General features: G+C 34.9%; 2 protein-coding genes and 1 pseudogene across 23 annotated transcripts; all 3 read left to right on the forward strand.

Annotated features, from left to right (window-relative positions):
• The first annotated feature begins 4,713 nt into the window (after positions 1 to 4,713).
• LOC103946066 (2-hydroxy-palmitic acid dioxygenase mpo1-like) lies at positions 4,714 to 5,315 on the forward strand. The gene has a single exon (XM_018647155.2). It carries the CDS (start codon positions 4,714 to 4,716, stop codon positions 5,305 to 5,307), a length of 594 nt encoding a protein of 197 aa, XP_018502671.1. The 3' UTR covers positions 5,308 to 5,315.
• Positions 5,316 to 7,556: 2,241 nt separating this feature from the next.
• Positions 7,557 to 11,958, forward strand: LOC103945978 (probable acylpyruvase FAHD1, mitochondrial). 22 transcript variants are annotated; one of them, XR_007252794.1, is made up of 7 exons: positions 7,557 to 7,789; positions 8,008 to 8,060; positions 8,696 to 8,764; positions 9,166 to 9,299; positions 9,490 to 9,941; positions 11,130 to 11,273; positions 11,680 to 11,958. XR_007252794.1 is itself a non-coding variant. In XM_048569654.1 (3 exons), the coding sequence occupies exons 1-3, from the start codon at positions 7,669 to 7,671 to the stop codon at positions 8,451 to 8,453; spliced, it is 267 nt and encodes an 88-aa protein (XP_048425611.1). In that variant the 5' UTR covers positions 7,557 to 7,668; the 3' UTR covers positions 8,454 to 8,689. The 22 variants fall into 22 exon arrangements, 1 of the variants encoding a protein (XP_048425611.1); XR_007252797.1 differs by having other exon boundaries at positions 11,735 to 11,958; XR_007252796.1 differs by having other exon boundaries at positions 11,181 to 11,273.
• Positions 11,959 to 12,516: 558 nt separating this feature from the next.
• LOC108867153 lies at positions 12,517 to 20,065 on the forward strand (annotated as a pseudogene).
• The last annotated feature ends 322 nt before the right edge of the window (positions 20,066 to 20,387 follow it).

Genomic DNA, 20,387 nt, shown 5'->3' on the forward strand with positions numbered 1-20,387 from the left:
TGAGAAGACCGAAAATGCATTTGGGAAATTCTATGCAAGCAATTCTTCCACGAATTGAGGAGAGCGAAAGAAATCAAGAATCAAAACAGAATAAGCCTCCAACCAAATAAAATTCCAATCCTGAACTGAAGCTAATTCAATAGCATTGATTATAGCTATTACCTCCGCTGCAACAGAGCTAGGAATCTTCAAGTTAGAACAAAAGTCACCAAGAACTAACCCTTGAAATCCCAAAACACAACACCGTAACAGCATAATAGTAACCACTCTTTCAAGCACCATCAATATTTAACTTAACCCAACCAGGATAGGGAGGAATTCAACACACCTCTAAAATGATGGGGGCTTGATGAGGCATACATGTAGCACCAAACCTCTTCAACACACATAAAGCACGAACATCGTTATTCATATAACCAGACCGTATTCTATTTGAATAATGGATCTGATCAACTATAAGCTTAAAGGCATAAGCAACATTAACACTAAATCCTTCACGCCGAGCTTGGTTTCTCAAGTACTATATACACCACAAAGTCGAAACAAAAGATGCAACCACAAATCTCGTAATTGTGAACTTTTATTCAAGGCTAACTAGTGGTGAAAGCGTTCTAATAAGGAGCCATGAAGTGTAACCAAGCCAAAAGAATCCTAAATATGCTGCCAAATTGACATGGTATAAGTACATATAACAAAAACATGCTCAAAAGATTCTATATGCAAACAACATAAAACATATGTAGATGCCATAAAAATTTAGCGTTTTTGCAGCATGTCCTCAGTCAAAACACTACCACATAAAACTTTCCATGCCAATATAGACATTCTAGGAGGAATAAATTTAGACCAAATCAATCTCCCCCAACCAACAACCGGCAAACGAGGCCTTATGAATTATATGCATCACGAGCAGAGAGCTCACCTGAAGGAGAGGGCTCCCAAATTACCATATCGGATCCTTAGCCAGCCATGGAAATAGTTACATATTTCCGAAGAAACTCGCAAATAAAAGGAAAGTGCAGTTGAAATATTGGAGGAAAGACCAAACACCATCATTTATAAAATCAGCATCCGTGTCCTCAAGACTATCAACATCATCCCTTCTAACACCAAAAAGATCAAACAACGGTGATCCAACAAAATTCTCTCCAGAAATAAATCTTTTCACTGGAAACCCACTAACCATCTACTTTGCTCAACAAATAGAAGACCAATGTAATCTAATGCCAGACCAAATTGAAGAACGAGCATACGAACTTCTCACTTTCCTTTTCTATAGGAAAAAAAAAAAAAAAAAAAAAAAAAGAACAACCAGCCGAATCAGATGAAAAAATATCCAAACTTTCTTCATTAACAAAGAGCGGTTCAAAACAACTAACTGTTTAAGACCTAAACCACCTTCCTCCTTAGGCACACAACAATGCTTCCAAGCAATCAATGACAAGGGAAATTTTTTCGAATGTCATATGAACTTACGCATATTTTTTAATTTGCCATATGAACTAAAAGTTTAAGCAATTTGTCATATGAATGTTCTGAAATCATTAATTGTCATCTCAACTAACTTCTTTAAATTTTCCATCCAAAAAAGGTTATTGTGGATTTTTTACCTTATTTTTCACAATTTTATTCATTTATTTATTCATTATTTTTACAATAATATATGTATATAGGGGTGGGCGATAAATTGGTTTTCAACTTTTGACTTCTTTTATACAAGTTCTCTACTTATATTTTAGAGCATCCTCGTGATGAAATCTCCAATTGTCTTATGCACGTGAATGACTAAAAGATCTTCATATTGAATTATTTTTTGCACATATGGTCTTTAAATGATGAAAAGAGAATAAATGGTTCCGATTATGATGTTTGGACTGTAGTAGTATAAATCTGCCGCCTTTAGTCTTGATAAATTTGTACTGTTAACTCCTTTGATCAAAGACCAAAGCCTCACGCGCTGATGAGGTGGGTGGGGGAGGGTTGGTCAATGGATCTCCGATACTTAAGTCAGTATCTTTGAAAAGAGTGAAGTGTTTAGGGCTTGTATGCGTAGCAAAAAGCTTATCAAAATTTGGTAGAGATTGATGTATTTATAGTAGGTAGCCAACCAAGGTTAGAATTTTGCCTTACACATGGCGGCATCCAATTGGCCAATGTGTGTCATCCGTTAGAGAGTATTTATCAAATATAGCCAAAAATTAATCTTTAATTTCAAAAATGTAACTATTTATAAAAAAATTCAAATATATCCAAAATTTCACTTAAATAGACACAAATACCCTCAAATTTTACAATCAAATAAATTAAAGGCTTTTTAGCTTCCATCCACTTAAGTTCCGGTCCAACTTCACCTTCGCTCCTACACTTCACCATCATAATCCTATCCTCTTCGACCCCCTCATCATCGACATTGAGCGTTGTTGTGGTTACCACAAGTGGGAACAACATAATTTCAATCATGCCTTCAATGCCTTCTTTCTTCCCACGACCTGAGTCTCAGCCTCGGTCGCTAAATCATGGACGCTTAAACTCTTTCCGAATCGCATCAATTCTCTATAATCTTCGAACCCAATTGGAAAAAGAAAATTTTAAGAAAGAACCACTAAATTTATCTCAGCGTGCAAAAATTTGGATTGGAAGGTGGAGGGTTTGGATTGTGAGAGAATAAGGGTTTAGGTAGGTTAGGGTTTTTGATTTGGGCATGCCTATTGGATTTTACCTACCAACTGAAGAAGAAGACTTCTTCTTTTAATTTATTTTTATTTTTATTTTTATTTTTCTTACTAATATCATTTTTAGTTTTAAATATAAAAATAGTTTTTAAAATTAATCCACTTGTCATTATATGATTGTATTTGTGAGATCCACGTGGCGCCACATAGTTGCACTAATAGAGCAATTGACAGATTTTTCATGAAAAGACTAAAATGATCACAATGGACAAATTCAGAGAAAGACTAAAATGATTCACGATAGACAAATTCAAGGACACTACTATTGATTTTCATTGTTAAGAACCAGACTAAGGAGTTATGTCAATGTTACGAACCATTTTGGCTAAAGAGCCTTTAATTTATTTGATTAAATTTGAGGATACTTGTGTCTATTTAAATGAAATTTTGGATATATTTGAAATTTATTATAAAAAGTGACATTTTTGAAATTAAGAGTTAATTTTTTGCTATATTTAATAAATACCCTCCGTTGGATGAATTAGAAAAGAATATTCCCAAGATATTAATTAGGAGATAATATCTTGGAACAATGGTGGAAGTATCCTTACTTGGTTATGAGGAGGATTCCTTACTTGATGGAGTTGATCTTCAATTAAGAATGTATTAAAGATAGGATTTGATGATTAATTTTAATGCCTTTGACTGTTTCATGCCACGAGTAGGGGGCTTTGAGCAGTCATAGTATGCTGCTTGAACTTCAAGGGGCCTACGTGTGGGAGTATTTGTGTGCATTGCCCATTTAATGAGGATAATCTTGTCTTCTTCGGGATAAAGTCCACATGTCGTCTTCAAGATTTTTAAAATTATTTTTGACTCCACATGATACAGATTTGTTAATCGTAAGTGGGAGACACAAACATTATAAAAAAGGGAAACTTTGGTTCCGGTTCTTGATTGACAAAAATCTTAGATTGAAACTTTATTAATCTGAATATTTTGATTGAAGGACAACATGTTAAATTTCAGTATTAGTTAAAATTTGTAATAAACCACAATTATGAAAATTTTCCCAAAATCATGCAAATGTTAATACCAAATAGAGATTTTTAGTGGCCGTCATCCTTCCGTATAAAATTTGCATCTGGTCCGGGATATTGCCTGTCCGCTTCCCGTTCTCTCTGTTGTTGTTGTTTTATTTATTTATTTATTTATTTTTAAACTATACAGAACGAGACTTGAGGAGATATGGTGTCGATTGTATCAAAATAATAATTAATAATGAAAATGAAGGATTGGTTTTTTTATTGTCGGTGGGTTGAGTTTTACAGCAATTTAGTTGAAAAAACATAAAGATGAAGAGTCCGAAAAGAAGAAAGGATAGGGAAGATGGGCATTGTAGTAATCATATTTAATTTTTTTTTTATATCGGATGTTTGCAAATAGACGTAATCATACTCGTTTATATTCCGACTTTACTGAATTAGTAAACAATTTTATGAAATCAGTACCATTTTTATTCCAATTCCAGAACATTTTAGTAAATAATTTTTATGAAAATATGATTTTAATTCTCCTTAATTCAACTCCTCCAATTTTAATAACAGTTAAATAACAGATTGTTAATCCTTAATAGGCAAGGAATCGAAATCCTCAACCCACAAGAAACCTTAAACTCAAAATACTAAAACACCCTTACAATATAAAATCACCTAAAATACTAATATATTCCAACGTAATCATCCTTAATAACGTGCAGATTTTTTGTGTTCAACTCAATACCTTGCAGTTTAATCTATTTGCATCATTCTATATAACTTAATACAAGTTGATGATTTAACAATATTATACCATTGATGCATTTGTAAAACATTTAATAAAAAAAGTCCAAAGTATAGATACCAGGAGCGTTCCACTACCTTGCTTTTAGGCTCCAATTTATATCCAATTTAATTCATTTTCTCAGTCTAGTTTCCGAGCAAGGGAAGCCTGTACTTTTTTCAACAGAAGCAAATTAATCAACTTTGCAAGAAAAAATTTCATGGGGAGGACTGGATTGTTTGATCTTGAAAGGCACTTCGCCATCAATGGGGCGTATCACAGCAACCCAGTTAACATTTTGATTCACACTTTCTTTGTGTGGCCATTATTCTTCACCGCTGCTGTTCTTTTCCACTTCACACCCTCTCTCTACAATTTCTCATCTGGGTTTAACAATCATGGTTTCAAATTGAATTTAGGGTTTGTTTTAACTTTTATGTATGCTTTCTTTTATGTCAAATTGGACAAGAAAGCTGGGTCCTTGGCAGCTTTTCTATGTTTTCTCTGCTGGGTTGGAGCCAATGTTCTTGCTAGTGGGCTAGGGTTTGCTAAGTCATGGAAGCTTGTTCTTGCTGCTCAGGTTTTCTGCTGGGGTGGACAGTTCCTAGGCCACGGGATTTTTGAAAAAAGAGCGCCAGCTCTTGCAGACAACTTTGCTCAAGCACTTCTGATGGGGCCTTACTTCGTGTTGCTTGAGCTTCTTCAATCAGCCTTTGGGTATGAACCTTATCCAGGGTTTCATAAAAGTGTGAAAGCAAAGATTGAAGCTAATATCAAAGAGTGGAAGGTCAGGAACCGAAAGAAACTCTCCTGATCATTAGCACAAATGCATGGGTCACGTTTAGTTAATTTCTTCTTAAGTTATGTTTTTGTCAACTCTACAGTTTCCATCAATCACATTTATGAACCTATAATAAAGGTACTGGCTTTATACAATAACCTTATTCTTTGAAGCTTTCAGCTTTGTAGCTCAAATGCGATTTGCATTTTTAATGGTCTTTCCAGGTGCTCGATTTCTTAGGATATTTACTTTCAAATGCAACTTGCAGCAAGAATCTTGTGTTATATTTTTATGGATTTGGGCAGGTGCTTTTTCTTGTTTGGCAGGATCTGCTTGATACTTAATACATACAATGCTCTTTTAGTACAACTACATTTACATTAAGGGCTGACCGGTTTGATTAAGCCTAGCAATAGTCTATAATAAATATTTGGTATTGAGCTTGTCTTTTATACGTGTTGAATCTAAAATCTCTCATTTTGAAATGGAGATAAATACTTTAGAAAACACTAAGTGGCCATTAAAATACAATATTAGAGATTAAATAATTGACAACAAAAAAATAAATTTAAAAGAATTGCTATTCTCATCCATATATATATATATATATTTTGGTCACCTTTTAATGAACATATATAACAAGTTTACCTTTTGTGAAGTTGACCCTTGAGGACTTAAAGCAGAATTAATTTAGGTTAGGATCAATAGTATTTTTTGATTTTTTTTTTTCCAAAAGATAAAATTTTAATTAAAATGTTTATATCCTCCACAAAAATATTAAATAAGAACTTAGGGCCCATGCAATTCCAACTATGAGTGCCACTCTTTTTGAAAGAATAAGGTGTAACTGCATGTGCCGCCTTATTACCTTGGTGAGGTCTGTAGGCTATCTTAGTAGTTAGGAATATATCAAGAGTAAAAATTTTTGATTTTAAGACTAATCCATGGGTTTTAGAGGAAGTACCCGCACCATATGGTTAAAGCCTTAGAGGTGACTATTTTTTATTTTCTTTAAACAAGTTATTGGAAACAATATTATTTGAATTTTTTATATTTTAACAAGCAAGTGAAATCAAGTCTTCGTGATTTTGATGCATATTGGGTTTGTGCATATTTTATTATTTTCTTAGTGATTTTGATGCCATCAATCTTATTTCAATGTATCAACTTTGACATTTTATTCAGCTTTCTTTGGTAATTGTACTTAATTAATAGGATTTTAGATGTCTTCATTCTCGGTTCATTTAGTCAGTCAAGGTATTAATTTATTTCAATTAGGCTCATGAATCATTTTGTCATGATTTGGAGCGAGATTCCAGGTGTTTAGAGTTTTTAAGGGAAAGAGGGGTTGGACAAAGGTAATTTTCATTACCAAGAGAGCACAAGAACAACCAAAGTAGCCCAATTACACAACAAACCAAAACAAAAGGCGAACCCCAAACACTAAACAAAAGCCCAACCCAAGAGAAGAGCCTAAAAACAGAAAAATAAAAACCCTAAAAGACTAGCTTCCGTCGATGCCGTCGAAGAACCTGCCGCCTGACCACCATCTAGCATCCCATGCCAAAGATCGCACCAAACACAACCCCAAAGAAGCAGGCTCCATCTTCCTCCACCAAGCACCACACACATTGAAACCGCAGCCACCAAGGAAAGAAGTCAATGGGAAAGAATTTTCCCCTAGCAACAAAGTCCAAAACGGCATACAAGTGGAAGGTGGTGGTGTGTACACCATATGATTTTTTAGGCAATACAATTGGTTGCATCATGAATTTACTACAAAATCTAAATCTTGCAGGAAATAGTAGATACGCCATTTCCGGAATGACATAAAATTAGTTAGATTTGGTTTAAAAAGAGGGGATACTTCTATAGTTTCATAAATCTATTTCAGTTGGATAATGTATTTTGGCAAGGGGACCTTTGAGCTGATTATGTGAAGAAACAAAGAGTAATGTTATTCATATCGTGTTTTACATCATATTTTTATACCATGTTAGGTAACATTTGACGTGAATAGCCAAATCATTTGAATTAATCAAATTTTTAAATTTAGTTTATTATTTAATAAACTAATAATTAAGAAAAACTAATGAATTAAATGATGATTGTGGTATACGTGGAGTTTTTCTCCTTCATTTCCTTAGGTTTTGCAAATTTTTTTCAAATGATGTGACTGTCCATATCAGATACCACTTAAAATAATATAGAAATATGAAATAAAAATGTAGTATGAATAACATTTTTGGTAAAGAAATTGTCTTTATACATATACAAAGTAAACTACGTGAAATGGTGCCTCCACCTCTTTCTCTCTCCTCTTCCCCCCTCCTCTCTTAATTCTGATTTAGGGAGGAGCCCGTGCTTTTCCTTAAACCGACGTTGTCTTACTTGATGAACGGCGGCACGATCGAAGTCCCTCACCCTCTGTTATCGTTGGACCATGAGGTGGCGGTGATCATGTCTCAGAAAGCTCGCGATGTTCCGCAATCCACCGCCATGGATTACGTTGCGGGTAAATTTGTAATTTTTGTTACTGTTATTTGTTAATTAATCACTTTTTATTTTATTTTTTGAAGGTCAGTTAATTAATCAGTTAATAGTGTTGCTGTTAATGATTTAGTTAAAGTAATCAGTTAGTAATGTTGCTGCATGATTTAGTTTTAATATAATGATCCTGTTAATGATTTGGTTTTAAGTTTAAATCTGATTAGCGAAATCGGATGGTGTAAGGTTATGCACTTGCTTTGGATATGACTGCCAGCGAAATTCAAGCTTCTGCTAAGGTCATTATCGATAATCGGATTGTTTAATGCGATCAAAGGCGGTAGTGAAATGTTCAATTTTATGGCTACAAGTTTCTAATTAGAATGCTAATGCTGCAGTTCATGATAATCATATATTCTGATTTAAACAGTTACTGCAAATGTATTGTTGGTTTGTGATGAATGAGTTATCTTTTGCAAATAAGACTTTTTCGTTTCTTGATACTAAGTCTAAAATAGAGATTTCAGAGCAAAACATTGATCCAGTATAAGCGAGTTGTGATTTTGTAGTTTTTATATGTTTCCAGATAATATCTGCTGAGATTAGAAAGAGAAAAAGGGCAAAGGAAAGCTATGGTGACTCTCGAAAGATGGTTCAAGTCCTTGTTGGACTTGTGTTTCTTATGTGTTTAGTACATCGTTAGGACCATAGATTTGGATTGAACTCAATGTTGTTAGTGAATATAAATATATGTGTGTGTGAATATATGTGTGTATATAATTTATACATTGTTAGGACTAATAATTTTTGTGCTGTCGGGATTTTCGATTGGGATTGGGGCTAAGGACTAGGAATGTTGGATAGAATGTTAATTTACACGGGAGTTGGTTTTTTCTTCTCTGTGAATCAGGATTGACAATTTCATTTTGCACAGGCCATACCGATTAAAGATGCTATGGTGTTGTCAAAGATACACCAGACGTATAAAGTTGGATATTTCAAGGTTGCCTGTTTTCTGTTAAACCTTTTTGTTTTTCCTACTTCTTCTGTTTCATTTCTTACTTTTGACTACTACTTTTAGGATGTTGTTTTGGCTAGACTTTTGGATGAGGCCACAGTTCTGTGAAGATATAATTTTCTCTTCTTTTACATAAGATATTGCTTTTTTTTTTAGTCATTCATCACTTCGAATAATGCATTTGTTCTGCTTGAGCATAATAGTCTGATCTCAGACCACTTTCACAAAGCTGATTTATTATCTACACGTGTGCTATTTTCATTTCAAATTGTGATTACTATTTTGCTCTTCCTATTCTCATATTCTTGACAAGTGACCTCTGAAATTTATTGCTATAGCTTTTCAAAGCGCTTCAGGTATAAATTCACCTCACACTTCCTTGGCAGGGGAGAATCGGACCATTGAGTGGGCTATACGACTAACAGTTGCTCTGAACATTGCCAAAGCATTAGATCACTGCAGCAGCGAAGGCAGCCCATTGTACCATGACTTAAATGCATATATGGTTCTCTTTGATGAGGTGTTGTCTCAAATTTCCTTTCCCAAATGACAATTAATAAAATAGAGGACCAATTAAGTCTTTGAGAAACAAATTTCTTTGTCTACGTTGCTGAGTATTTGCAGCTTGCAACTTTCATTGGTTATTATATTTGATTGAGTTAAACTTGGATTTCTGGATTTTGACTTTTTCATTTGTTTCTCTGTTGCAGATTTAACTCACTAAATAGGTAAGTCGAGAAAAATTCAGCGTTGCAACTCCTTTTTTGGTATGCTGTTTAAATCTGTCTGGCATTTTATTCATTCTTCATGTTTAACTTTGTTCTGTAGGCTTCCTATGGCTAACTTAAGCATTTAAGTTATTCATTTTTTAAAGATGTTAGCTATTTTGGAACAGTTTGAAAGTAAATGCATGACTCAAGGATGACTTTTAGCTTATCCCACTTATCTTTTACGCTCTCGCTTCATTCATGTGCTGAGTCATGGTTTAACTGTCTAAATTCAAGAACTAAAAATGGCCAGCAGGCTAAAAAGCGATTAGATTTTGAGATGCATATTTTGGTTTCTCATTATTTCTTTGTTTTGTAATTTTCATTTATTAATGTTCTTTTGGCAGCTTATTTGATTGTATTTGTGTAACAAATTGGTTACTTGACATTTTGAGGTATATAATTTGCTTTACTTTGTTTCAGTTTCTTCAGTTAGATAAAGAGTGGATATGTGTTTGTTTTATGTGAAATATCTTTTGATTGTACATATCAAATCTTATGTCGAGATTGAAAGCTTTTTTATTAACAGTTGCATGGCTGGCATTTTTTTATTAACAGTTTATCCATGAATGTGAACTATAAGGTTTCTATCAATTAGAATTGACTATCTCTTTTATTAAGAATTTGTTTTTACACACCATATTGACTCTTCTTCATATAAGCATATAGCATGCGTATGTAGAATGTCATGTCTGCGTGTCGTATGATTTTGCATGAGAATTATAGAGTGACAGCATGTTGCAATGGTGTCTTGTGTGTAAAACTTAGTCCACTTGGTGAGTGGTTTCCCATTCTGTTAAACTTCAGTGTTTGAGTTGCGTTAGATTGTTGAGGAATTCATCAAAAAGGCTTCCAGATATAGCTGTTTCTTACTTCCAAGGGTCATGCATATTTCTCCATTTTTTCATCGATTACTTTTTTTTAGATACATTTTCTTCTGTTTTAAATTATTGTATTCAAGGTTGACTTTGTTATATTAACTCTGAAATTCGAAACTCGAACACAAGTTTCTAAAATATAATGTTCTTTGGAACTTTCCATATTTCTGAGTATGCACTGCATTGATTAAGGTTTTTAAATTCAAGGCCACGATGTTTGCATGTCCGCAATCATGTGAATTAAGGCCAAAACAGATACAAAGTTTGATGAGAGCAATTCAACGATTTAAATTAGTTTTCTGATCACATTAGTTACTTTGTCTAAAGAAAAGAAAAAAGAGCGTCTCCTTCATCAATCATTCTTGAGATGCATCTTAGTTTACATACAGTTCTCAGTTTTCTGTCTTCCTTTATTCTTTTAATTTTTGTGTGTGTGTGTGTGTGTGTGTGTGTCTATCTATGCATGCACACAGATCTCGGATAAAGCAAAGTTCTAGATGTTTTTTTTTAATTCTAACAAACTGATTAGACGAATAAGCGTTCAACTTGGCCAAGTCTATTGATATTATCGTATTAGTGGGAATGATATGGTTGGAAATATTGTGTATATTTTCATTCATAGGCTTGCTAAAATCCTGCACTTTTTGCTGCGATCAATTTTTAGTTTTTTGGTTTGGTGAATTCTTGCATTGTTTTCCAATGAAGAGGATTCGAGCATTAATATTGTCAGTAATGGTGAGACTACTGGTTTTCCAGCCACCCCACACAATGAGCAGCTGAGTTATGCATCTCCAAGCAAGAAAAGGCCGGATGCTATTAGTGATTCTGCCAAAGAATCAAAACAAAGTGGTAGGTATTTACATTTCCATGTATAGGATTTTGTGGATTTTATGAGATATATTGTTTGTTCTTCTCTCAGCTTTGAGTTTTAGATATGTTTAGCTCCTTTTCGAAGGACAAACAGATTTTGCGCTAATTTAATGACTTATGGCTTATCTGTTTTTTCTTCAAAATTCATGTGCAAAATTTTGTTGAGTCAACATTCAATGCCCTTCCTTCGAATCAAGTTAAAGGTAGGATCATTAAATCATACTATTTTCATCGCCTCCTTATCCTCTTGCTGAACAGAATGGAGTAAATTGTCTTCATTTGCATTCTTGCATTTGAACTTGCAAGTCTGTTTATGCTAAATTAATCATATTTATTTTTTGGTGTCTTTGATTCTGCTGAGTTGCACCTTATTGTCTATTTTTAGATTTCATTTAGACTCATAAACTGAGGCATTATGTATGGCATTATGTATGCCCTAGAACGAATGGAGAAGTTCGGGCAACAATGTCGGTGGCCGCCTTTGTAAATAGAGTGAAATATACGAATGATCAATTAGCCATCATAAAATAATGTGGTCTATGTATATATTATGTACTTGCACATCAAGTATGTAAGTAGTACCATATGTACTGTTTTCAATCCTGCAGCATCACGCGGGCATTTTTTGCTGGTAATATCTATAACACCTTCAAGGGCTTTCTGAATTTCCTTTATTTTTTATTTTTTGTGGCAAGGCTTTTCTATATTTCATAAAATTTTATTTAAAATTTTGAATTTAATATTAAAAATTCAGTATTAATAAAATTAAATACGTATTTATTTTTCACTAGCCTTTGATTATATGTGTATGTTTGTGGTTCCTCATTTTTGAATTTCTACGGGATTTGGCAAATTTGTCCGATCCATTAGTCGAGTGTGAAACTGTTTGCAAATTTGTCCATTTGAATTTCTAATTAATTAATCTGATTGCAAGTGTTTTGGTAAAGATATGATGAACTCGGTTCACTTGCTGCTGCCGCTGCTTGCTTTATTTGAAAATCACTCATCAGAACATTTGCCGCACTCTTCTAGATCATTTTTTCTTTTTCAATTACGTGTCGTGTTTGTTGTGTTTACGTGTGACATATTTTCAAGCCTCAACCCACACGTTGGGGCTGGACTTTGTTCAGTCCGTGCAAATGGATGGGCCACGGGAAGGCTTGATTGTGTTGAAAAATCCTTTCTTAAATTCCAAGCGGAAATAAAGGATTAGAAACTCTGCAGCCCCAAAATTTCACCTAGCTTAGATTAAGTTACGGAACTAAAAATATCTGTTAACTAAGGTTAACTGAATATAACAAACCATGGGTTTGTTCTATATGAGAATTTCGTCAATTTGATTACACTGCAAGACCTAGGATTCAAGAGAAGACTTTTCCTTTCCAGAGGAGGAGGACATGGTCATATCTTATAGCTTTATGGCAACCGGAATTATTGAGTCGTTTTCCTGGGAAATTGATCGGTGTACTAGTGGTCCCTTTCTGGGAGTTGCTCTGCAAATTCATCAATTCAACTTGCACAAAGTATTCTTTTGTGTGGTGGCATTAATTCGAGATTAACCAAGGCAACTGTCACATAGAAAATTAGTGATTCCAAAGAAATAGTATCAACAATAGCAGAAATAAAATATACGGTTGTAATAATATTGTAGCTAGGTGGAAATGGAGGCAGATTGTCTCTCCTGTTTGGGTACCCTTTCCATCCCCTTCTATTTGTGCGGTCACGGTTAAGCCACGTCAACATTTTATATTCCTATTGCTTTTTGTCTTATTATCTCTATAAAAAAAATAATATAAAATGTTGCTTTTTCTCAGCCTTTATAAGTTGGTGCTCACCACCATGCACTCTCATTATCCTCAAGAAAATAACTATTTCAGACCCATTCATTGTTCAATCCCTTCGTCAACCTCTCATTGCAATTAGCTGAGTTGTATGCTGTTATTAATTTCTTGTTTTTCATTTTCGGTCCAGAGTCTTTTTCTAGCCAGCTAGTGCAATACTTGCACCAACTGAGTAAGCGAGAAGCAACTTTCTTTCTTCTTTCCTTTTGTGATCGGACAGAAGTAATTTTCTGCAACTTGGAAGGTTGCCCTTTCTTGTACAAATGGCTGAAATAGCCGTACCAGTAGCGTTGTTTTATGCGGACAAAGCGATAATCTTCCTCCACAGAAAATTCAGCCGATCGAACATTAATAATAATAATAATCCCCGTTATTTAGAGAGGATGCGAGCATATCTTAGTGAATACTCATCATCAGAACAGACTGCTTATGATGAAGGCTTTCAAGTGCTTCAAACTAGAACAGGAGACATCCGAAATATAGCTTATGAAATTGAAGACGTTCTTGACGAATTTCTGGTTCATGTGGTGAGTTATCGGACAGAATTAAAGATATTGTTGACAATAAGCTAGTTTTTCTTTCAACTCTTGATAAAATTCACCAAGTTCGGGGACGAGATCAAAGAAGTCGCCCAAGTTCCAGCACCACAAGACATGGAGATAGTACGGTGACTCATCATAACCAATTCCTTGAAGAAGAAGAAATAGTAGCGTTTGAGGAGCCTAAAGAAAAACTTATCAGTCAGTTGATGGAAGGAGATCCAAATATTTCACTTGTAGGTCCTGGTGGCTCAGGCAAAACCACTCTTTTGAAGAATGTCTTCGAGAGCAAAGAGGTCCAACGGTTTTTTGGATGCCATGCTTGGATTGATGTGCTGCGTGACTTGTGTGCCCGTAAACTTGATGAGCTCTTGCTCAACATGTTAAGCGAATTTAATCCAAAAGGGAAAAGGAAGGAATCAGTTACTCATGAAGATCCAAAGGCGCAATTGGCACGAGCTCTGAAGGACAAGAAGTTTGTGGTCGTGTTAGATAATGTTTGGAGCAAACAAGATTTGAAATGCATTGTAGATGCTTTACCAAATGGTTTACCTGGGAGTAAAATAGTCATAACCACTCGTAACTCTGAAGTAGCGTCTTTTCATGCAAAATCTTCGTACATCCACAATATGAGCAATGTGTTGTCATGGGAAAGAGTTTGGAATCTATTCTGCAGAAAGGCTTTTCACAATAGCAAAGGAAAGTGTCCAACCCAGATTTTGGACTGGGCAGAAAAAATCGTTAAGAAGTGTGAAAGCTTGCCCCTTGCAATTTCAGCTGTTGGTACTTTGCTAGCAATGAAGCGACCAACTCCACTTGACTGGAAGAAGTTACATGACAGCCTCGGATCAAATGTTCCCATTATTACTCAAATATTGCAACCAAGTTACAAGGACCTTCTTAAGACTTGTTTCTTGTTCTTTGGCATGATTCCTGGAGACTACTCCATTAGCCGTGAAAGGCTAATTCGCTTGCGGGTAGCTGAAGGAGTTGTGTTTTCATGGGAAGTTCCAGAAGGCTATCTGAATGAACTCATTGGAAGAAATTAATTCATGTGAGTTCATGGGAAGTCGACGGAAGAGTCAGAAGCTTCCGTGTACTGAACCTTGTTCGCGAGTTCATCATTCGAGAAGCGAAGGATTTCATCACTGTCTTGTTGGCAGCAAACTGCAGAGGTGCTAGGCCAGGTGAGAAAATTCGACACCTTTCTGTTCATGATGTTAGTGAGGGCAACTATTTTTAAAGTGGTAAGAGATTTCAGTTGTACTCGTACCATACTATTAAGTGGGCATGGAAGTTATGATTCCGAGCTTGAAAGACTACTTAAAATCTTTAGGGTTTGTTTGGTATCCTATTTGAAAATTTTTATCATTTCTCAAAACATTTTTTAAGAACATTTATTGAAAACAATTTTCTTTAAGATTCAAAAACTTGATTGGTTTGCAATTTAAAATTTTTAAATCTTACAACTTAAACTAGAACAAAGAGATCTAAAAAAGAGGGGGTTGCAAGAGAGGTAGAAAGGGGAGAGATGATGAAAGAAAGTAAGAGATGATTAAAGGAAAAAGAAAGAAGAGAGTGGATCGGATGAGATAGAGTGGAAGATGAGTGAGAAAAAGAACCTAAAGAATGAAGAGAACGGATTGGAGGAGAGACGAAAAAAGTAAAAGAAAAAAAAAGAGAGGAGAGAGATAGATTTGGAGTGAGAGGGGAGGAGGGAGAAAAAAAAAGAAAGGGATGAGTTTTAAGTTTAAAAATTCTAAAAACTCACTTTTTATGTTTTTAAATAATAGACTATATTTTTTAGTTAGTCTTGAGTTTGGTTTTTGAAAATAGTCTTACCAAATAAGTTTTTAAGGTCTAAAACTTGAAAATTGTTTTTGAGTTTAAAAAGTTGGATTCAAGTACATTACCAAACAAGCCCTTAAATTTTTTACCAAACAGGCCCTTAAATTTTTAAGGGTTTTAGATTTGCAAGGGATAATTTGGACAACTTTCCCGATTCTGTTTTTGGTCTCACCCTCTTGAGGTACATAAGTCTAAGGCACACCAATATTAAAAAAGTGCCAAAGTCCATAAAGAAGCTTGGATTCTTGGAAACCTTAGACCTTAAGCACACAAAAGTGGCCAATTTACCAAAACAGATTTATAAGCTCCACAATTTGCACCACCTTTTAGTCTATCGCTATGATGTCACGAATTATGTGACATTTGAAGCTGCAAGAAGCGTAGAGGTCTTTGCAGGCAACATTTCATCTTTATCCTCCATACAAAAGTTGTCACCAATTAGTGTAAAAAATAACAGAAAAATCATAACAACCTTACGAGAGTTGAAAGTTCTTAGGAAAATGGGGTTGACTGTGTTAGTATATGAGTATGAACATAACATTAGGTCCGGTTATAGTGTGAGAATTGGATATGGAAAAGTCTTGTTAATAAGCTTCAGTAGTCCTAAACCTTATGGGATTGGTAGTTTTGGTATAGCACTTAAAGTAGTACTGGGTTTGTGATTATTCATATGTTTTGGTATGAATTGGATAGTTGAATCCTACATTGATTCTAATAGGAGATCAGTGAGGATTGGCTCGGTATATAAATGTTAACCACTGCTCTTGCAATGTACGGATCAATTTGATTCAACCTATTCTTTGAGAGCACTAGCGAATTGCTAAAGAGGAGACGATTAATTATTTCAAGGAGTTTCAATGGCTTCATCATCTTCATCTAGTGCTGCAGGCATGTGTTCTATCTCATCTCTGCATATACAATATGTTCTTGATGATTGTGGTTCAATGGCATCTTTACAATCTATAACATGGTATGTATGCATATATCTTACAGACCGATCTTAAAAAAGAAGATGGAAGGAAGCTGTGTTGTCATCTCTTTGTGAGTTTTATTGATGACTTTTCCAGATATTGTCATCTCTTTCTAATTAGTGAAAAGTCCTCAGTCTTTAATTGCTTCAAGATCTTCAAATGTGAAGTTGAAAAATAGTTAAATGCAATGATTAAGATTGTTAGATCAAATAAATGAGTACTTTGGTAGGCACATAAAGGTAGATTAACAGAAAGGTCCCTTTGCTTGTTTTCTTCAACAACAAGGGATTGTGGCACAATATACCACCCCTGGAACACCTTAACAGAATGGGGTAGCAGAAAGAAGGAATAGAACATTGATGGGGATGGTAATGAGCATGAAGCTGCCTAGTTTTCTCTGGGAAGAATCTCTGAAAACTACAAACTACATACTGAACATGGTTCATTCGAAATCAGTACCAAGGACACCATTTAAAATCTGGACAGGCAGGAGACCTAGTTTTGATCACTTCCATGTTTGGGGTTGTAAGGCAGAAGCTAGGTTTTATAATCCTGCTGAGAAAAAACTTGATTCTAGAACTACATCATGTTTTTTCATTGGATATTCTGAAAAGTCAAAAGGCTTCAAGTTTTATTGTCTTGGAGCACATACTAGGGTTCAAGAAACTCATAATGCAGTGTTTCTGGAAGATGATGATGTTTCTGAGCTGGTACAAGTCAACTTTATTTTTGAAGAAGTTGAACAATCAATTGAATGTGCACCTTGGATGGATTATGAATTTGTGCCCATATTATTGGATTTGTTGAAAGGGGGAAGGAAAATATGGTTTGTAAGCTTAATAAGTCAATCTATAAACTTAATCAAGCTTCAAGGCAATGGTTCCTCAAATTTGACCAAGTAATCACTGCACATGGGTTTATAGAGAACAAGTTAGATGATTACATTTATCTCAAGTTCAAAGGATCAAAGTTCATTTTCTTAATTTTGTATGTTGATGATATTCTCCTTGCAAGTTCAGACAAGCAATTACTACAGGAAACTAAGGTTGTTCTTAGTACTAATTTCAATATGAAGGACCTAGGTGAGGCCCATTATGTTCTAGGAATCGAAATTGTGAGAGAGAGAAATAGAAAGTTACTTGGTTTGTCTCAGAAAAAGGTATATTGAAAGGGTGCTGAACAGGTTTAACATGGAGAATTGTAACAAAGCAGATGTTCCAGTGAACAAGGGAGATAAGTTCTGCAAAAATTAGTGTCCTAAAAGTGAAAATGAGACTGAGTTGATGAAGATGAAACCGTATACTTCATTAGTTGGTAGCCTTATGTATGCCAATATATGTACAAGGCCAGACTTAGCATTTATTGTTCGTTTGCTACGTAGATTTCAATCAAATCCAGGTGAGGCTTATTAGGTTGCAGCAAAGAAGGTTTTGAGATATTTGCAGAAAACAAAAGGGTACATGTTGGTGTATGGTAGAGAGAATTCATTAGAACTGATTGGTTTCACATATTCAGATCTTGCAAGTGATAAAGATGAGAGAAATTTAACGAGTGGTTATGTGTTTTTGTTGAATGAAGCTACTGTTTCATGGAAAAGTGCCAAGCAAACCATTGTATCAACTTCAACAATGGAAGCTGAATTCGTTGCTTGTTTTGAGGGAATGAAACAGGCAGTTTGGCTCAGGAATTTTGTCACTGAGATGAAGATTGTAGAATCTGTGAAAGGACCTGTGAAGATGTGTGTGATAATAGTGCTGGTGTGTTCTTCTCTAAGAATAACAAGAGAACTTCAGCCTCAAGGTTGATGGATGTCAAGTTTCTTAAAGTTAGAAAAGTTATCAAAAAGGGAGAGATTGAAATTTTGTATCTACCAACTAATTTGATGGTTGCAGATCCACTTACAAAGGCACTGCCAAATAATGTGTTTAAGGGACATGTTATGAAGATGGGAGTTTTAGAATCTTTTGACAAGTGGGAGTGAACAAGAAATCAAAAGCTTTGAGGACTGTAATTGATGCTTCTTTGGTTAATCTTGGTTGCTGAAGCTGTGGACCTCGAGGTACAAGTTAGTTAGCTAGTATGTTGTGTTGGTATGACTTGTTTAAGTAGTGTTCCAGCTTATTTCTTTTCCTTTGTTGTGTTTTAGTTGTCAATAAGGGTTCAATTTTCCTTTTGTAGGAGATTGATTGTACCAAAAGACAAATCTTATGAATAATAGTTTGAATTGCTAGAAAATCGATTGTGGTTTTGTTGAGGCATTTCTGGAAATTATTGGTTTGCATTGATTGACTAAAGTTTTTAACTTTTGTTGAGATCAATGGGAGTAATGTGATATGACATTGTTATTTACATATGTTCACAAAATACAGGATAGAGTACATTGTGATTCTTGAAATGAAATCTGTGAGGTTGTAGATGGAATTCTAGAGTTCTGTACTTTAAATGTATATGCGAAATTTGGATGTAAAGATAAGCTATTGGTTAACTTAGATTTGGTGATCACTTCCATAAAATTTGATGTACTGGATGTTATGTTTCATTCTCAAGTGGGAGAATGTTAGTATATGAGTATGAACATAACATTAGGTCCAGTTGTAGTGTGAGATTTGGATATGGAAAAGTTTTGTTAATAAGCTTTAGTAATCCTAATCCTTATGGGATTGGTAGTTCTGGTATAGCACTTAAAGTAGTACTGGGTTTGTGATTATTCATATGTTTTGGTATCAATTGGATAGTTGAATCCTACACTGATTCTAATAGGAGATCAGTGAGGATTGGCTCAGTATATAAACGCTAACCACTGTTCTTGCAATGTACAGCTCAATTTGATTCAAAGCCCTATTTTTTTAGAGCACTAATGAATTGCTAAAGATGAGAAGGTTAACTGTTTCAAGGAGTTTCAATGGCTTCATCATCTTTATCTAGTGCTACAGGTATGTGTTCTATCTCATCTCTGCATATACAATCTGTTCTTGATGATTGTGGTTCAATGGCATCTCTACAATCTATGACATAGTATGTATGCATATATCTTACAGACCGATCTTAAAAAAGAAGATGGAAGGAAGTTGTGTTGTTCTCTTCATGAAATGGAGCAGCTCTCGACATTGGATGTACGATCAACGAGCAAGGATGAGTTTCTGGATTTGGATCATGATAAATTTCGTCCTGACTTTCTGCAACGCCTATATTTGAAAGGGCGCCTAGAAAGGTGCCAATGTGGATTTCCAAACTTCACAGCGTAGCAAAGATTGGTTTAAAGTGGTCAAAACTTCAGGCTAATGAAAACCCACTTGAGGCCTTCAAGCTTTGCCTAATCTGATGGAGCTCGATTTGGTTCAGTATCACACCAGTGCAGAGTTGGAATTCAAAGCTAACACGTTCAACATGCTAAAGATATTACATATTGAACAGTTTGATCAGCTAAATATGGTGGTAGTCGAGAACATGGCAATGCCTAAGCTTGAGAAGCTAATCATGTCTAGATGTCAGAATTTGAGCTTACTTCCACTTGGAATGGAGCATCTTATGCATCTCGACAAACTGCTTCTATATGACATGCCTGATGAGTTCATCGCTAAGCTTGGGAAAGATAGTGAGGACTGGGCTTATGTTGAGCATATTCGAGTCATCCACTATTTCCATCTCAGGAGGAACCAGTCATTCACTAGATTTCAAAATCTTTCTTGATTGAGTTGACTCTAAAGAAACACAAGGTAAATAAAGCTTTCAATTGCCTTCTTGTTTTTTGGTTGATGAATTGCAATAGTTTTGACTCGGGTTTTAATATTTTGATCTCTTTCTTCTCTATCTCTAGGCCACTGTAAGGTGAAGGAGAGTAACTGAAATGGTGATCAGGTGAAGGACGAACTGGTGGTTAAGTTGGCTTAGAAC

Source organism: the organism of the source record quoted next, unplaced genomic scaffold (assembly GCF_019419815.1).
Source record: "Pyrus x bretschneideri cultivar Hongxiangsu unplaced genomic scaffold, Pyrus_bretschneideri_v1 Contig50, whole genome shotgun sequence".
In the NCBI taxonomy this organism is placed as follows: Eukaryota; Viridiplantae; Streptophyta; class Magnoliopsida; order Rosales; family Rosaceae; genus Pyrus; species Pyrus x bretschneideri.

Excerpts from the sequence above, each read along its gene's own strand:
- LOC103946066 (XM_018647155.2), top strand. The coding sequence starts at position 4,714 with ATGGGGAGGACTGGATTGTTTGATCTTGAAAGGCACTTCGCCATCAAT.
- LOC103945978 (XM_048569654.1), top strand. The coding sequence starts at position 7,669 with ATGAACGGCGGCACGATCGAAGTCCCTCACCCTCTGTTATCGTTGGAC. Across the intron at positions 7,790-8,007 it reads CGCCATGGATTACGTTGCGG|GTTATGCACTTGCTTTGGAT; the intron begins GTAAATTTGTAA and ends GGATGGTGTAAG. Across the intron at positions 8,061-8,360 it reads AAATTCAAGCTTCTGCTAAG|AGATTAGAAAGAGAAAAAGG; the intron begins GTCATTATCGAT and ends TAATATCTGCTG.